General features: G+C 37.1%; 1 protein-coding gene across 7 annotated transcripts in view; it reads right to left on the bottom strand.

The window, feature by feature from the left end:
• Window positions 1-1,244: 1,244 nt before the first annotated feature.
• The window catches only part of ZNF300 (zinc finger protein 300), a 33,287-nt gene continuing 17,290 nt past the window's right edge, over window positions 1,245-17,241 (bottom strand). The window contains exons 2-8 of one of the 7 annotated variants that reach the window (XM_044947439.2): window positions 14,123-14,437; window positions 10,793-11,166; window positions 10,201-10,234; window positions 9,322-9,365; window positions 4,610-4,736; window positions 4,244-4,366; window positions 1,245-3,116 (exon numbers count right to left, since the gene is read on the bottom strand). In XM_044947439.2, coding sequence (XP_044803374.2) covers window positions 1,537-3,116; window positions 4,244-4,366; window positions 4,610-4,736; window positions 9,322-9,365; window positions 10,201-10,234; window positions 10,793-10,813 — 1,929 coding nt within the window. In that variant the 5' untranslated portion in view covers window positions 10,814-11,166; window positions 14,123-14,437 and the 3' untranslated portion in view covers window positions 1,245-1,536. Of the gene's footprint in view, window positions 3,117-4,243; window positions 4,367-4,609; window positions 4,737-9,321; window positions 9,366-10,036; window positions 11,167-14,122; window positions 14,438-17,241 lie in introns of all 7 variants that reach the window. The other 6 variants (XM_025292397.3, XM_044947442.2, XM_006042011.4 and 3 more) reach the window with 6 other exon arrangements.

The following is a 17,241-nucleotide window of genomic DNA, read 5'->3' as shown; positions in this document are numbered from 1 at the left end:
ACTTTAAGTCTCTGTAGAACCTGAATATGCCTATGATTTCTTTTTCTTGCCTAACTGTACTGGCTAGCTCCTCTAGTAAAATGCTGGGGAGAAATAGAACTGGTAAAGGTTAAACAAGAAGGCAAAGTGCTAAATCTGAAATGAGATTTTATAGAAATCTATTAACAGATCATTGAGGCTGCCTGGGAGTTGTGATGGTGGAAGGATCAAACAGGAAGTCTATAAGGTGGAACCATGAAACTGTTCAAACCTACATAAGGTCCAAAGCTGTCACTATATAAAACACCCTCCTCACCAAATTTCTCTATATTCTCAGTATGATCCCTAATCGTTCTCATGCCTCCGTAAGAGCAGTTAGGACATGTTTCAAGAGGAAGTTTCAGAGTAGCTCAATCTTAGACCTTCTAAGATATGAATGGTCAGTTATATTTGATGTCAGTGCTTTCAACTCAGTGTTCATACTGAGATCAGAAATTTGCCCACACAGGTTCCCACATTCCTCTCTGTCAGGTATGCTTTCTCCCCCTGCAGAAATTCTCATCCAGTTTTATAACAGATAATTCAGCCATGCAGGAAACAGATAAGGTGGGCATGAAATGTGAAGGAATCAAGTGGAAACTGAGGGACAAAAGATAAAAAGAACTAATGTTAACTGAAAATGTGCTTTATGCTGTACTTCTACTCACCAGTAAGAAAAAATATTCAGAAAGGTAAAGCAGGCTTGCCTGAAGTCATACAATCTTTTGACTAGTTGAGCCAGGATGAAAACCCAGACAATGTGGTTCAGTACCAAAGTCTTTCCACGATACCAAATTTTTAGTAAGGAAAAGTAAATGTTTCAAGAGGAATAGGAGACATGGTCAAGAAGCATCGGTTTCAAAAGGATTCTTCCAAAGATACAGATCAACTTATATGCTTGAAATGGGAAAATGTGCAACTATCACCCTTGCTGAATCTTATCAACCTATCCTTCCATCTTTGTATAAGAATTTTACATGTATCTTTAGGGGTCATGCTAAGCCCCTCACCCCACTTTTTTTTTTGGTCACACTGTGCAACTTGATCTTAGTTCCCTGACCAGGAATTGAACCTGGGCCACAGCAGTGAAATTGTTGAGTCCTATTATCAGGGAACTCCCAAGCCTTTCCTTGTTAATGCAGTTTCTTGGAATTGATTTTTTTAAATCAAGCTTTCTTCATGTTCTTTATAGGAAATTAATGTATATGACCAAAATGATGCCAAGTTAATATTAACAATTTTACAATGTTTATTGTTATGGGGCATAATAAGGAATATATACTTTGACAACATTCTATATACATAATTTGCTCTACTAACCATTCAATTCATAACTTTAAAAGCTCTACATGCTATGGTGAAAATGGCCTTCATTTATGTAATTATTTTCCATCATGTCTGCTGAGTTAGGTATCACCACACTACAGATGTGAATTCTCTTGTAAAATTTTCTCTATAAAGATGCTGTCAAAAAATTTATCAAATTAATCAAGTTCCTGTTGTGTATTAAGCCTTGAGCTAATACTGAAAGCTTGTCTGTGTTTTTAGTTCACTATGATTTTTACCACTGCTATGAATTCTCTGATGTACAGTGAGTTGTGATTTCTGGATGAAAGCTTTCCCACATACAGCACACCGATAGGGTCTTTCCCCAGTGTGAATTCTCCGATGTAAAACAAGATCTGACTTCTGAGAAAATGCCTTTCCACATTCAGCACATACGTATGGTTTCTCTCCTGTATGAATCCTCTGATGACCTGGGAGGTGAGACTTTTGAGAGAAGGCTTTCCCACATTCAGTACAAACATAAGGTTTTTCTCCTGTGTGTATCCTTTGATGTCCAATGAGATGTGATTTCTGACAGAAGGCTTTTCCACATTCATTGCATTTATAGGGTTTCTCCCCAGTATGCGTTCTCTGATGTATAATGAGCTGTGACTTTCGGGAGAAGGTCTTCCCACAAGCAGTACATTCATAAGGTTTCTCCCCAGTATGAATTAACTGGTGTGTAATGAGTTCTGTCTTTCTGCTGAAGGCTTCTTCACACTGAGCACATTTGTAGGGTTTCTCCCCGGTATGGATTCTTTTATGTATAATGAGGTGGGACTTCTCACAGAAGGCTTTCCCACATTCAGTACACTCATAGGGCTTCTCTCCAGTATGAGCTCTATGATGTATAATCAGTTGCGACTTCTGGGAGAAGGCCTTACCACACTCTCTACATTCATAAGGTTTCTCTCCAGTGTGAATTCTCTGATGTATAATCAGGGGTGATTTCTGGGAGAAGGCTTTTCCACATTCACTACATTCGTATGGTTTTTCTCCAGTATGAACTCTCTGATGTATAATAAGGGATGATTTTTGAGAGAAGGCTTTTCCACATTCAGAACATTCATAAGGTTTCTCCCCAGTATGAGTTCTCTGATGTACAATGAGGTGAAACTTCTCACTGAAGGCTTTCCCACATGCACCACAATCATATGGTTTTTTCCCAGTATGAATTCGTTGATGTACAATGAGCTGTGACTTCTTAGCAAAGGCTTTTCCACATGTAATACACACACAGGTTTTCTCCTTGGTTTCAACATTCTGATAATGAATAATGGATTGTTTCTTGCTGAAAATGTTTCCATGCTCATTATCATTACAGGGAATTACTCCATTGTGAAGCTTCTCAAGGTTAGAATTGGCCACACTGTGGATGAATGATTTTCCACATTCAAAACTCTCATCAAGGTTTGTTCTTGAATTGTTCTTGTTACAACTAGGTAGGTCAATATTAGATTTCAAGTTCTTTGTAAAGGCATCATAGTTATAGGGTCTTTGTCTTGAAGCATCTGACTCTATGCACTCTTGAAATATTTTCCTCAGTGCATCATATTTGTAGTCTGACTCTACAGTCATTGTTTTGTTGTTGACGACTGTTACTTGTCTGGAAAGTCTATTTTTCTGACATTTCTGTAACTGGCCATCACTTTGACAGACTTTTAAAATGGAGTATAATGAACCATCCTTTATGACTCCTTTCAATATCTTATTATGGAAGGAAACAGACCCCAAAATACATGATTGGGGGTTGTCAAGGTTACTCTTCCTGTCTAAAAGAAAGGAAAATTAAAAAGTCATAAAGAATAATTAACAGAACACAGAGGAGTATAAAAAATGATTGATCTAATAAAAGTGATGAACCCAAACAGGGATGAGATGCCATTTCAGAAGACAATAAAACATACACTATGATCAGGGTAATGAATAGACAAAGATGTTAAAGAGAAATATTCATGAAAAAACTAGACCTGAAGGAGACAGAAAACTATCTGAGTTATTATCACTCTAATCTTGGATTACTCTTTTAGAATCTTCCCATTTCTCCTGCTTTCAGAATGTAAATGCTTTTCACCATTCAAATTCATTTATTTTATAAACCATATGCTATATACTTGGCTAGTATTGTCCTGTCACCTCTAGCTGAAGAAACAAGGTCTCTTCTGTACTCAAAATATTGCATCTCCTCTCATTCTACTTTCCTAATTAACAACTAATATAAACAAGAGAAATACTCAAGATCATGCTGTGGATTCAGTATCAGAGTCACACCAAGAATCCAAGCTTGAATTCCACTGTTCCTTCTATATATTATCAAATAAAACTAGCAAAGTTCTCCCAGAAAAGCTGTATTTCCCTATCTTCCAGGTTTTGTTCATATATTCTTCTTGCCCACCTCTACCAACAGTTTTGCCTTCACCTCCCTTTCTCATCATCATCAATACTCAATTTATCTTTCAAAGCAGCTACAGTTGCATGCTCTGAAAAATGCCTTTTCAAATTCTGTTGCATTTCTTTAGACTCTAATTTTCTCTAAACTTTTAAAAACAGTAGCAGTATCTGACATTTAATTTTGTAATGCAACCTGTGTTTTTAGAAGAAATTTGCCTTCTATTGCCTATTAAGCCTTTTCATAAAATGCATTAAATATATAAAACAATATATATTTAATACAAAAGATAGAATATATAGAATAGAATCAGTAAGAATAGAATATAGAATCAATAAGAAATAGCTATCCCCTATAAAGGTTCACAATTATTTAATTGATTAATTATTTGTTGAGTGCCTACTAAATTTTCAGTACAGGAACAAAGAGTAAGAAAATTCACTATGGAGAAAAACACAAGCCTCAGACATCAATCAACCAAAATAAAAACAAAACAGATATTTCACTTACCTAGTCGCCCATCTGCCTGACCTTCATATGGACAGATCCGATTTGGTATGTCTCTCTTAATGATCCATGGATCTTCTCCCTGCTCCAACTTGGAAATGACATCTGGTTTGGAAACTGGATGCCCTATTAAATAGAAATCAGAGGAATTGCGATAGACTGCACAGAAGGCAAAAGAGAAGATGCAGTTTAAGGAGGTCTACAATGAAGTAGTTCATTTAACCTTCAGAAAGTAATGACCTCCATTGGGGAAGGTATTAAGATCATCAAAGTCATTATATACACTTCAGGAACCACCTAACTATAGTGACTGGTAAGGAAAGGTACTTGACTGGTCAAGTCTGAGTTATATAGGGAAGTCACTCTTACCCATTGAGACCAGGTGGCTATAGTTCTCCAACATCACATCCCTGTATAGGGTCTTCTGAGCAGGGTCTAGTTGCTGCCACTCCTCCTGGGTGAAATCCACAGCCACATCCTTGAAAGATACTAATCCCTGTAACAATAATATTCCTGTTCAATCTAAAGTCATCATTCTTATCATTTCTACTATAGCATGCAAAACTATACCTACACTTAGTTTTGTATCAGAGTATTTGGGAGACTCAATGTCAAATCCTGCCTTTAACAAGAGCCAGACAGGACAGGAAAACAAAAGAGGTAAATCATAAAATGCCTACCTAATACAAATGGTAATTTAGTAAGTGATAAAGCAGCATTAAAATAGCTGAATGGAACATGTATTAGCCAATGAATAGTACTGAAACAACTGGAAAGTTAACAGGAAAAGAATAATATTGAATTCATATGCTAGAAACTGAACTGTATACCCTAGAAATTAGTAAGTTGAAGTTCTAACCCCTAGAACATCAGAATGTGACCTTATTTGGAAACAGGGCCTTTACAAATGTAATTAGTTATATGAGGTCATTAGGGTGGACCCTAACCCAATATAACTGATATCCATATAAAAAGGAGATGTTTGAACAGAGTCACACACACATAGAATGAAGACACCTGAGGAAAAGATAAGTTATCTATAAGCCAAACAGAGAGACTTAGAACAGATCCTTCCCTCAAGTCCACAGAAGGAACCAACCCTGCTGATAAGCTGAATTTGACTTACAGCCTCCAGAACTATGAGATAAAAAATTTCTGTCATTTAATCCATGCAGTTTGTGGTACTCGGCTATGCCAGTTCTAGCTGTCATAACAAAGTATATCAATTATAATACAATGATATCATATGTCTTAGAAAAAAGAAAAATATATATATTCTGAATGAGGAAAAATTTTAATTTTAAAAATACCCCAAACTATAAAATAACAACAAAACCTGACTGGGAGGATTTTTATTAATAATTATAGAGAAGGATTTTTAAAGTATAACACATAAAAATTTTTTGAGAAGAGCCACATTTAGAGAGTCAGAAAATGTCAGAGTTCTTGAAGATGCTAATCCAATCCCCTCATTTCATAGGAAAGAAATCTTAGCTTCTTCTAAATCTAACAATTCTCCTACATATATGGAATAGCTAGGAATATAATGAAATACATCAATTATAATAGCAATATTGAAAAAGAATACACTTAAGAAATATGCAGGAAACATTCATGAAAAAGCCAAAATAAATTATTGACATGACACTGAAATAAAGGACTTGGGTAACTGTAGAGCCATAGACATTTCTGGAGGGTAAACTAATGGTTTTAATTATGTCACCATTATGTATGTTCACAATAGTTGTCACCTAATGCTGCTTCTGCTGCTGCTAAGTCACTTCAGTCATGTCTGACTCTGTGCGACCCAATGGACGGCAGCCCACCAGGCTCCCCCATCCCTGGGATTCTCCAGCCAAGAACACCGGAGTGGGTTGCCATTTTCTTCTCCAATGCATCAAAGTGAAAAGTGAAAGTGAAGTCGCTCAGTCGTATCCGACCCTCAGCGACCCCATGGACTGCAGCCTACCAGGCTCCTCCGTCCATGGGATTCTCCAGGCAAGAGTACTGGAGTGGGGTGCCATTGCCTTCTGGAATCTAAATGATTTGTATTATTTAAAACTATTTTTAAGGGTTTTCCCCTAATTATTCTCTTATTATCAAATGCTTCTTTCAAAATGAAAAAAATTAAATATCAACATTCCCTTGCTTAAAAGATTCCTTTGGTTCCATCTATCTATCTATGTATGTATTTATTCTCATCTCAATCATGTCAATCTTAAGGTTTCTCTCATCCCACACCATCAACCTACCACACATTTAGTTTGTTCCCATAACAATCCCTTTAGTTTTCCTACTTTACATACGAGATAACTCTCATGAGAGATAACTCTCATAATACAATGGTTAAGTCACTTTGTGCCAAAGGTTACACTAAATATACATGACTGGTCAACTGTCAGATTTAAAAACAGGTATCCTGACTCAATACCTTGGTTTTTTGACCACTGTACTCCACAATGCCTTCCTTGATACTGTAATTAAGACTTTTTATATTTTATTACATTAATATCACCTTTAGACAAACTTTCCACAAAACACCTCCACTTTAGTATTCCTCAAATTCTCAGCCTTTTCTACTTTTGCAAATGCTGTTACCCATCCTCATCCTACTTCCTTCATGATCCAAAGTTCAATCATTTTTTAAGCCTCTCATTCTTGCTTTCTCTATAAAGCTGGCTGCTCTTCCTTCATCACTATAAAAGTTCCTTGCTCTCATTTCTATTATAGAGCTTTTATGTATTTGTGTTAGTTTCCACATCTGTTTGCCCCATTTTTCTCTGTATTCTTCCCAAGAAAGAACCATACCTAAATTTTGAGTTATTTCACAGCTAGCCAGCATCTGTGACATATACTGAATATTCAAGACATGTCTGCTAAAAAGGAAAGAATGAAAATTATAGAGAATAAAGCTCATACTTAATTTAAAATGGTTTTGCACACTTTGAATAATATTCCTGTGATCTAAAGGACAGTAACATGAGAAAGATAATAAATGTAGAAAATAGAGGAAATCCATTCTGATAAGAAAATTCATAAATGTAATGCTAACATTCTAATTTTGCTTTATCAATAACACTAGAATGCTTTAATATACCATATATGTATAAGCTTTGTTAATTTTGAATAAAATACAGCACATTATCAGTGGAAAATTGTATTTTTTATATCAGTTACAAGCAATTTTTACAGCTTGAGTGACTGAGAGAATGGAAGAGATGGAGGAGAAGGAAGGGGGATAGGTGTTAGAGGGAGAAAAGATATATGTGTATGAAAATGATGACTTCTACTTCTGGACTGTATGGAAAAAATACAAATCTTTAATCCTAAAGGAATAAGCAAGTTAATTAGCCATGGTAATTGAATCTATTGGGCCAATAAAAAATCCATACTCATCTTCAGAACATCAGGAACCCCTGCTTTCCAAAGCTTTGCAAGACAATTATATATTTTTAAAAATTATTTATTTATTTATTATTTTTTTTTTTTTTTTTAGTTCTACCAGTTTATTGCTACCAACCCGTGACCCTCCACCCTCATGCACACATGATCAGTCATGTAACCCCATGGACTGCAGCCAGCCAGGCTCCTCTGTCCATGGACTTTTCCAGGCAAGAATACTGGAGTGGGTTGCCATTTCCTTCTCCATAAAAATTATTTATTAATAGTAATTTTTTAGATTCCATCTATTCATATAAGAAGGTAACCTTCATGTAAAGTTATGATTATCTTTTTTATTGGCGTATAATCGCTTCACAATGTTGTGTCACTTTCTGCTGTACAATGAAGTAAATCAGCTATATGTACACATACATCCCCTCCCTCATGAACCTCTTTCCCATTTTCCCCCAATCTGACTGCTCTAGGTCATCACAGAGCACAGAGCTAAGCTCTCTGTGCTATACAGCAACTTCCCACTAGCAATCTATTTTACACAGTTGTGTATACATCAATCCTACTCTACCAATTTGTTTCACCCTCTCCTTCCCACCCCATGTCCATTTTCTACGTCTGCATCTTATTCCTGTCCTGCAAACAGGCTCATCTGTACCATCTTTCTATTAACAGATTCCATAGAGATGCATTAATATATGATATTTGTTTTTCTCTTTCTGACTTAGTCCTTCCTATGACGGACTCTAGGTCCATCCACATCACTACAAATGACTCAGTTGTGGATCTTAGTTCCTCAACTAGGGATTGAATCTGTGCCCCGTTCAGTGGAAGCTCAGAGCTCTAACCACTGCAAGGGAATTCTTGACAATTATATTTTAAGGACTACTTTTTGAAAGAAAGAAATATTTTGGAAGACCATTCAAAACATATCTATTCTGTATTATCTAGACTTTGTTGATAGATAAAACTGGACAACAGGAAGCCTCTATACTCTATCTAGTCCTTTAAAGCAGAGGTCAACAAATTTTTTCAGCAAAGTAGATATTTTCAGCATTTCAGGCCATATGGTGCTTATCCAACTCTACCACTGTAGGTCAAAAAAAGCAATAGACAATATGTAAACAAATGCCATGGGTGTGCTGCCAGTAAAACTTTATTTACAAAAACAGTTAGAAAACTGAATTTGCCCCACAGGCAATAGTCTGATGACTCCAGCTCTAAAGGATAAAGTTACAGAGTCAGGCTATGATGCTATGATAACTTCCTTCTAAAAGAAATCACTCTATGATACAGTTACAAATTGATTATTGCATTTACCACAGGAGTGTTGGTGAGAACACTGTATATCCCATTACTGAAAGGAAGATCCAAAACTGAAAGTTGTTTCAGTTTTATATGGCAAAAAATAATTTCTTCCTATGGGAAATGTATCTTCTTTCTCTTTAGAGGACGGCAAATCATGTTAACTGATGATGTCAGCAAAAAGATAAGAAAAATTGTACACCAACTTTTTAAAGTGGTTTCAAGCCAAATTATCTGCATATTACCTAGCAATTTTTCTAGGTCTGGATCTTTATTTTGGCTATCTTTCCCTGATCTAAATTTTAGCTATCTTCACTTTTCCATTTGATTGTATTTAGAACCAAAAAAGGAAATTTAAAGAATTAAAAATTAAAGCAACTCACCTGGGACTTCATCTTTTTCTGCTCTCCTCTAAAATGGCAGATGCCTAAAAAGGCAAAATTGGTGATTAGAAGGGTATTTTCATAGATTGGATGCAAAATGCAGCTTCTATATTCACCAGTCTAGAAACAACCACCACAGAAGTTAGGGAGATGATAAGCAAACCTGTGGGAGAAGATAGTTTGGTCTTCATGGAAAAATTAGCAAATATAATGTGAAGTAAGCTCTCTTGTAACTACATACTTTGATCATGCAGAACTTGGACAAGGTTTTTTAATTGTATGGATGTGAAGATATGTCTTTTTGATTTATTAACAACTTATTTCCCCCCTGCTATTAATCAGCAATTCCATTCGCAGGAGTTCATAAGGCAATACACACATACACACATACACACACACACACACACACACACACACACACACACACAAACACATACACACACACAAACATACCAAGATAAGTTCCCCAACAGCTAATGAGCAAATCAAAAACTGAGAAATGTATTCCCTTATTCCCTAGAAAGGAATAAGCAGGTAAAGTCTAATCTCCCAAGAGCTCTTATATTTTCTTTGCAACTCAGCAGACACTTCTGCCAATCAATATGTTTAAACTTTTCTTGTTGATTCCAACAGTATGGATGTCTGCATATAAAAATAGTAGTAAGTTGGGACCATTGATACAAGGGAATATACCCTAATACAGGAAGATACATACCTGGTAAATCCTTCTCAGTCCCACAAGGAGTCAGATAGACAAGATTTAACTGGTTCAGAGGAACTGAGTACTCCTGCCACAGGGATACTGTTTTATATGGGGTATTCTAAGCTTTGTCAAAATAGATCTGTAAGGAAACAATTGGGAGAAATAGTCATACTTACCTCCAGGCACCCAGCAGTTGTTTAATAAATGTTTCTTGAATAAAATATAAAATGATTTCAATAAATTTAAACAGAGGTAGGACAAAAATCATACTTTTCATAATAATCCTATCCTTTCTGATTTGTTTGTTACTGTTTCAAAATGATCATTTTTGTTAGGGGTACCAGGTTAAGGGCATAGTGATGGGTTGAGAAGGGATGTGACCTGAAAGGTTGCCTGTGACCTGTGGAAATTTTAATGTATGTAAACGAAAACTAGGCTATCATCCAGGACACCCTGGTCATTACTTCTCCCTCCAAATCTCTGAATCCTGGGGCGAGCAATCACATACTCCACAGAACTCCCCCATGCCCACCACATCACTGCCTGCCACATGGACACCCTCATCATTTAGTCCACAGCCTCCTTCATCAATCACTGATTCTTCAGTGTCCCCTAGATTCCTGACCCAGTCAACACCAGTCAGTCCCCCTACACACCATTTCTGATCCCCCAGATAATCCCATCACTGACACACCGTTATCCAATTACTAATCTTATAGCTAACCCCATCCCTGATTCCCAAATAAACCCAACCCTAATCCTACATACCTTCCCTACCAGTGACTTCATCAGTCTCCAATCACTGACACTCAGGGACCCCTCTTATCCCATTACCAATCCAAAAGACACTCATCACCACACATGTCCGCCTTCTGACCTGCAGTTCCAGAAACGCCCATCACGGCTTAACCCAAGACGGCTGAGTTCTCCCGCTTCCTGTCTGGGTGAGCAAAGCGCGGGGCTCCCCGGCGTGCGCTGTTCCGTACGGTGGAGTTTTGCCCACTCTGCACCCTGGGCGGCTTTGTTCAGGAGGCAATATGGCCACTCCCATGCTATATGTCTCGGTGGGAGCCGCCATCTTGCGAGACTGGTCAGTTCCGTACAAGCAGAGGAATTCAGTTTACTCAGCGCCTTTGTCTGGGCTGTACCACAGAGGCAGCAAGGGGAGGGGGAAAGATAACATAAAAGCGGATTATACAAACCTATAACGTACAAAATTTTGCAGAGAGATTTTACAGGATTGGGTAAGAAGTCTGAGTGATAATGTCCCCCATTAGAAGGCTGAGTTTGGTAAAAGACGAATAATTTGGAATAGTAAAATATTCTCACTGGCGACTTTACTTAAAAGTGTTTGTAAATGGCGCAACCCTATACCAGGAGATTCTACTTGCTGAGAGGGGTGAAAATGTGGAATGGAAAGTCCACTGTGGGGGAAACCCGCCAAAGTGGTGGAAGAGTTCACCGAGGAGCAAGGAAATAGGATATACATTAATAATGAAATTTACGTTAAGAACGATTATAAGGAGTTCTCTAGGGTACACTGTTACTGCAGTAACTGCAAAGACCGACTGAAGAAAATAAAAGTGAGAGAAGTTGAAGGGAGGGGAGGCCTCTGTCATAATGAAAAAATAAAAAAGCCATAGCGAGATATTATTTCTCTTCTATTACCTTGTTTTTTTAAAAACAGTATGCTAAGTTTGGAAATACAGAATGTTAGTAAGAATGCCATGGGAACTTGGAATTCTTATATATTACTAATGGGACAGAAAAATGACATAGCCCAATATAGAGCTGGGCTTCCCTTGTGGCTCAGCTGGTGAAGAATCTGCTCGCAATGCGGGAGACCTAGGTTAGGAGGATCCCCTGGAGAAGGACAAGGCTAACCACTCCAGTCGGAGAAGGCAATGGCACCCCACTCCAGTACTCTTGCCTGGAAAATCCCATGGATGGAGGAGCCTAGTGGGCTACAGTTCATGGGGTCGCTAAGAGTCGGACACGACTGAGCGACTTCACTTTCATGCATTGGAGAAGAAATGGCAACCCACTCTAGTGTTCTTGCCTGGAGAATCCCAGGGACAGGGGAGCCTGGTGGGCTGCCGTCTATGGGGTCGCACAGAGTCGGACACGACTGAAGCGACTTGGCAGCAGCAACCACTCCAGTATTCTGGTCTGGAGAATTCCATGGTCTGTATATTCTATGGGGTCGCAAAGAGTCGGACACAACTGAGGAGTTTCACTTTCACTATATAGAAGACTTGGCAATAGGGTAGCAGCAGTGGTAAAGAATCTGCCTGACAATGCAGGAGACCCCAGAGATGCAGGTTTGATTCCTAGGTCAGGAAGATTCCCTGGAGTAGTAAATGGCAACCCAGTCCAGTATTCTTGCCTGGAAAATTCCATAGACAGAGGAGCCTGGCGGGCTACAGTCCATGAGGTCGCAAAAAGTCAGACTGGACTCAACTCATAACTATATGTATTTGTTACCTATTGCTGTGTAACAAGTTACTAGAAAGTAGCAGTTTGAAACTATAAGTGTAATTAACTGTTTCACTGCTTCTGTGAGTTGAGAATGTAGGAACAGCTGACCTGGGTGGTTCAGATCTAGTCTGTCAAGAGGTTGCTGCACTCAAGCTGTCGTCAGCCAGGGCTGTAGTTATTTCAAGGCTAAATAACTGTAGATGTTTAAACTAAATTTCAAGGTTATGCTTCTAAACTCAATGAAGAAGCTGGTGATAAGCCTCAGAATTTCAATTTCCAGGCTCAATTGCCCATCATAAGGGCATCCCTCGGCTACTCAATTATCCTCATGACATGGTGGGTCTTCCCTCTCTCAAGCCTGCCTCATAGTATATAAGCTGGCTTCTATGCAGACCAAATGAGTCAAGGGAAAGACAGTGAGAGAGCACACACAAGATAGATGCCATAGTCATCTTATAACCTATATTAGAAATGACATCTCATTACTTCTGTATTCTATGTGCTGAAAGTGAATCATTAAGGGTGCCCACAAACAAAGGAATGGGAATTAAGCTCTACCTCTTAAAAGGAGGAGTAACAAAGTCTAAAACCACAACACTACATGTAAGTTTTTGCTTCTGAACTCAGAAACTCCATTCCAGGAATATATCCCAAATATACATTGCCCTCCCCCCAAAAATAGGTTACTCACTGAAGTACTATTTTTTTTAATGGTGCAGTACTATTTTTAATACCAAATACAACAATCAACCCAAACATTTGCCAACAGGTCCAGCTGTATAAATTACAGTATACATATAAAACAGTAGTATTCAGCTGTAAGAGAGAGACAGAAATATCTCTATGTATTGCTATGGAGGTAAAGAGAATATAATGTTCTATGAGGGGAAAAGGTAGAAAAAATGAGAATAGTTTGTTATTATCATTTAGTTTCTAAAATGTGAATATGTATATAGTTAATTCTTCTTATTCATGGTAGCTATGTTCAATTAAGTTGCTGCAAACACAGAACTAGTGAATACTGAACCATACCTCCAAAGGGAAATAAATCAATATAAAACAGATTTCAAAATCTTAAATTACAACTTTGTATAATTAAGATTATAACCTTAAAAAACAACTCCTGTTGGTGGATTCTATTGTCTTTATTTTACCAGAAAAGCAAAGTTCAAAAGAGTTAAGTGATTTGCCTGAGGTCCAATAACAAAGGCCAGAATTATATTCAAACCCTGTCTGGCTGGCCCTGGAGCTGGAGTTTCTGGCACCACGTTGCACTGCCCCTACTATCTTCATCATCTGTTCACCTCTGTGTAAGAGCTGGAACAAGAATGCAGAGCACTCCCTTGTTTAAACTCAGCTGGGAATGTGTGCATGGGGCAACTCAAATTTTTGGTACTCTGGGCATGTCTGCCTATGACTGAAAAAGCACTGAGTTTGATTTTTGAGGTTACAAATACATTTTAGCAAGTAGGTGAATTTGTAGATACAGAATCTGTGAATAATGAAGATCAACTGTATATGTGTTTACCTTAAAAAGCAAATGATGGAAAAATAAGTCACCAAATAAAATATAATCTACAAAAGGTATTATTAGTTATCTTTTGAAATAGAGCAACTTACCCAAAACTTAATGGTTTTAAACAACACACATCTATTGTTTCAAAGTTTCTGTGGGTCAGGAATCTGGATATGGATTATCTGAATCCTCTGCTTTGAGGTCTTCTACAAATCTATAATCAAGGTATTGATCCAGGCTGGGGTCTCTCATCTGAAGACTCAAATGACTCATTTGCAAGCTCAATTACATGATTGTTGGTAGAATTTAATGCCTCAAAGATTGCTGGACTAAGGGCATTCATGTCCTTGCTGATTGTTGTGAGGAAGCCACCCTCAGTATCTTGCCATACAGGACTCTCCAACTTGCAACTTGCTTATCTAGGGAGTCAAGAGAGGAGTCTGTAAGCAAGATGGAAGTCACAATCTTTTATAACCTTATTATATATGTGATATCCCCTCAATGTTGCCATATGCCGTTGGTTAGAAGCTGCTTACTTATGCGGAGTATTTTATCAGGAGGTGGGACTCATTGGTGGCTATCTTAGACACTTGCTACCACGAGAGGAAGGAAATAAGATAGAAGGGACACAGATTGGATCTTATATTCTCTGAATATACCATAGTTCTGTTGATTTGAGTATGTAACCACAAAAAATATTTACATATTTATAAAACAAAATTAAATTTGATAAACCAATTCCAAATTCCTGCTTCTGACCAAAGTGAAGTAATATGGAATGGGTGGGAACATTCACCTGAACCAATGGAAAAACCAGACAAATGCATGAAATAATGATTTTAAAGGTATTAGACATCAGGCTGCGAAGGACAGTGATCCTTGAGAGATGGGAAACAAATTGAGGTGACCCTTCTGATTGCCCAGTTTACTGCCTTGAGAACATTTCCAGGTATGACATGAAAAGCGAGTCCAGGCAGGGGCCAATAGACTTCCAGAGTGGTATAGAAACACCTAACAGTACCGAGAGACCAAGGCAGCTATAGTCACAGAGCAGAGATCAAAGAGGAGAAAGCTGCACATAATGAGAGCTCCAGAGATTTGCAGAGGGTCCACTTCAAGTATTCAGGAGAGTACTGGTCAGTGCATGTATATAAGGAAAATTAGTGTCTGGGAAAAGAGACACTGGAGAGGAAGGAGGAAACAGTAACTGGAGTTCAAGATTAAGCCAAGATTAATGCCTGTTCCCATCAGCCAGACTAGAAAATTTCACAATTCACTGGGAAGAATACACAGAAAGGTCTTGCCTCAATAGTGGGAAATCATTAGTTCAACCTTTAAATCTTACTCTGATGCCAGTTAACAACTGTTTCCAAGTAACTTAGCTGAAATACAGAAAAAAGCATCAAAATAGGCACTGGAACACTAAAGTATCTTATCATCCAACATGATAAAATTTACACTGTCTGCCACCAAATCAAAAATCATCAGGTATGTATAGAAACTGGAAAATGATACTCATAACGAAGAGAAAAATAAACCAAAGAAAAAAAATACAGTTCAGAATTAAAAAGAGGTTGGAAATTGTAGAACTAGATATTAAGTTACTATAGATCTTGCACTCATTGAAACAATCATGTGAGAATATTATGAACTTCAACCTCATAAATTTGGCAGGGTAGAAGAAGTGGACCATTTCTTCAAACACCAAAACTCAACTAAGATTAAAGAGATCATTTGCATGGCTCCATAACTAGAATTCTACCAAAATCTCAGTATTCCAAACCATTTTATCAGGAAATTATTACCAAAACCATACCAAGGCAGTACAAAAAAAAAAAAACAAAAAACCAACTACAGACCAATGTCTCCCATGAACTTAAAACATAAAAATACTCAATAAAATATTAGCAAACCAAATATAGTAATATAGCAAAAGAATTATACACTATAACCAAGTATAATGTATTTCAAGTATTCAAAGCTAGCTAAAAATGGAAAATTAACCAACAAGATACAAAGAAAAAGTAAATGGTTATGTCAATTGACAGAGAACTGGCATTTGCTAAAAATCTAGTACACATGCATGATTAAAAACACAAAACAAAAAACCTCTCAGCAAAATAGTAACAGACAAGAATTTTCATAACTTAATAAAGAGCATCTACCAAAAAAACCCCACAGAAAATATAATACTTAATGATGAAAGACTGAATGATTCCGCTCTTAGACCAGGAACAAGAGAATGATGTTTGCTATCACCATTTTACTTCAACATAGTAGTGGAAATTCTACCCACTGAAATAACAAAAGAAAGCAAAATTAGAAGTGTACAGATCAGAAAGTAAAGAAATTAAACTGTCCCTACATAGAGATGACATAAATGATTGTTTATGTAGGAATTTACCAGTGTTATGCCTAAAACTAGTAAGTGAGTTCAGCAAAGGAACAGGATACAAGATACAAAAGTCAATCACATTTCTATATACTAATAATAAAAACATTAAAACAGAAATAAAAACATTAATACCATTTTTAATCACTCCAAAGAAATAGAAACACTTATACTTATCAAAACATGTAGAATCTTTGGGAATAAAATCACAAAATGTCATTAAAAGAAATAAAATAAATAGACATACCATGGTCACTGATTTGAAGACTATAGATAGTAAAGATATTAATTATCCCCAAAATTGAGCTACAGATTTAAAGCAATTTGTCTTAAAAATGACAGTAAATTATCTTTTGTAGACTTAGACAAAACTATTTATATGGAATTCCTTAAAGAACTAAAAACAGAGTTACTACATGATCCAGCAATCCTACTCCTGGGCATATATCCAAAAAAGATGAAAACTCTAATTTGAAAAGATATATGGACCCTAATGCTCAGAGCAGCACTATTTACAATAGCCAGTTCATGGAAGCAACCTAAATGTCTGTCAACAGATGAATGGATAAAGAATATATGGCATGTGTGCGTTTGTGTGTGTGTGTGTGTGTGTGTGTGTGTAAAATGAACTGGAATATTACTCATCCATAAAAAAGAATGAAATAATGCCACTTGTGGCAACAAAGATGGACCTGGATATGATCAACTAAGTGAAGTAAGTCAGAGACAAATATCATAGGCTATCACTTTTATGTGGAATCTACAAAAAGATACAAATAAACTTATTTATAGAACAGAAAAAGACTCACAGACATGGAAAACAAACTTACG

The sequence above is a fragment of the Bubalus bubalis genome, chromosome 9 (assembly GCF_019923935.1).
Source record: "Bubalus bubalis isolate 160015118507 breed Murrah chromosome 9, NDDB_SH_1, whole genome shotgun sequence".
In the NCBI taxonomy this organism is placed as follows: domain Eukaryota; kingdom Metazoa; phylum Chordata; class Mammalia; order Artiodactyla; family Bovidae; genus Bubalus; species Bubalus bubalis.
Note: the sequence above shows the minus strand (reverse complement) of the source record. Positions and strands in the feature narration are given on the sequence as shown.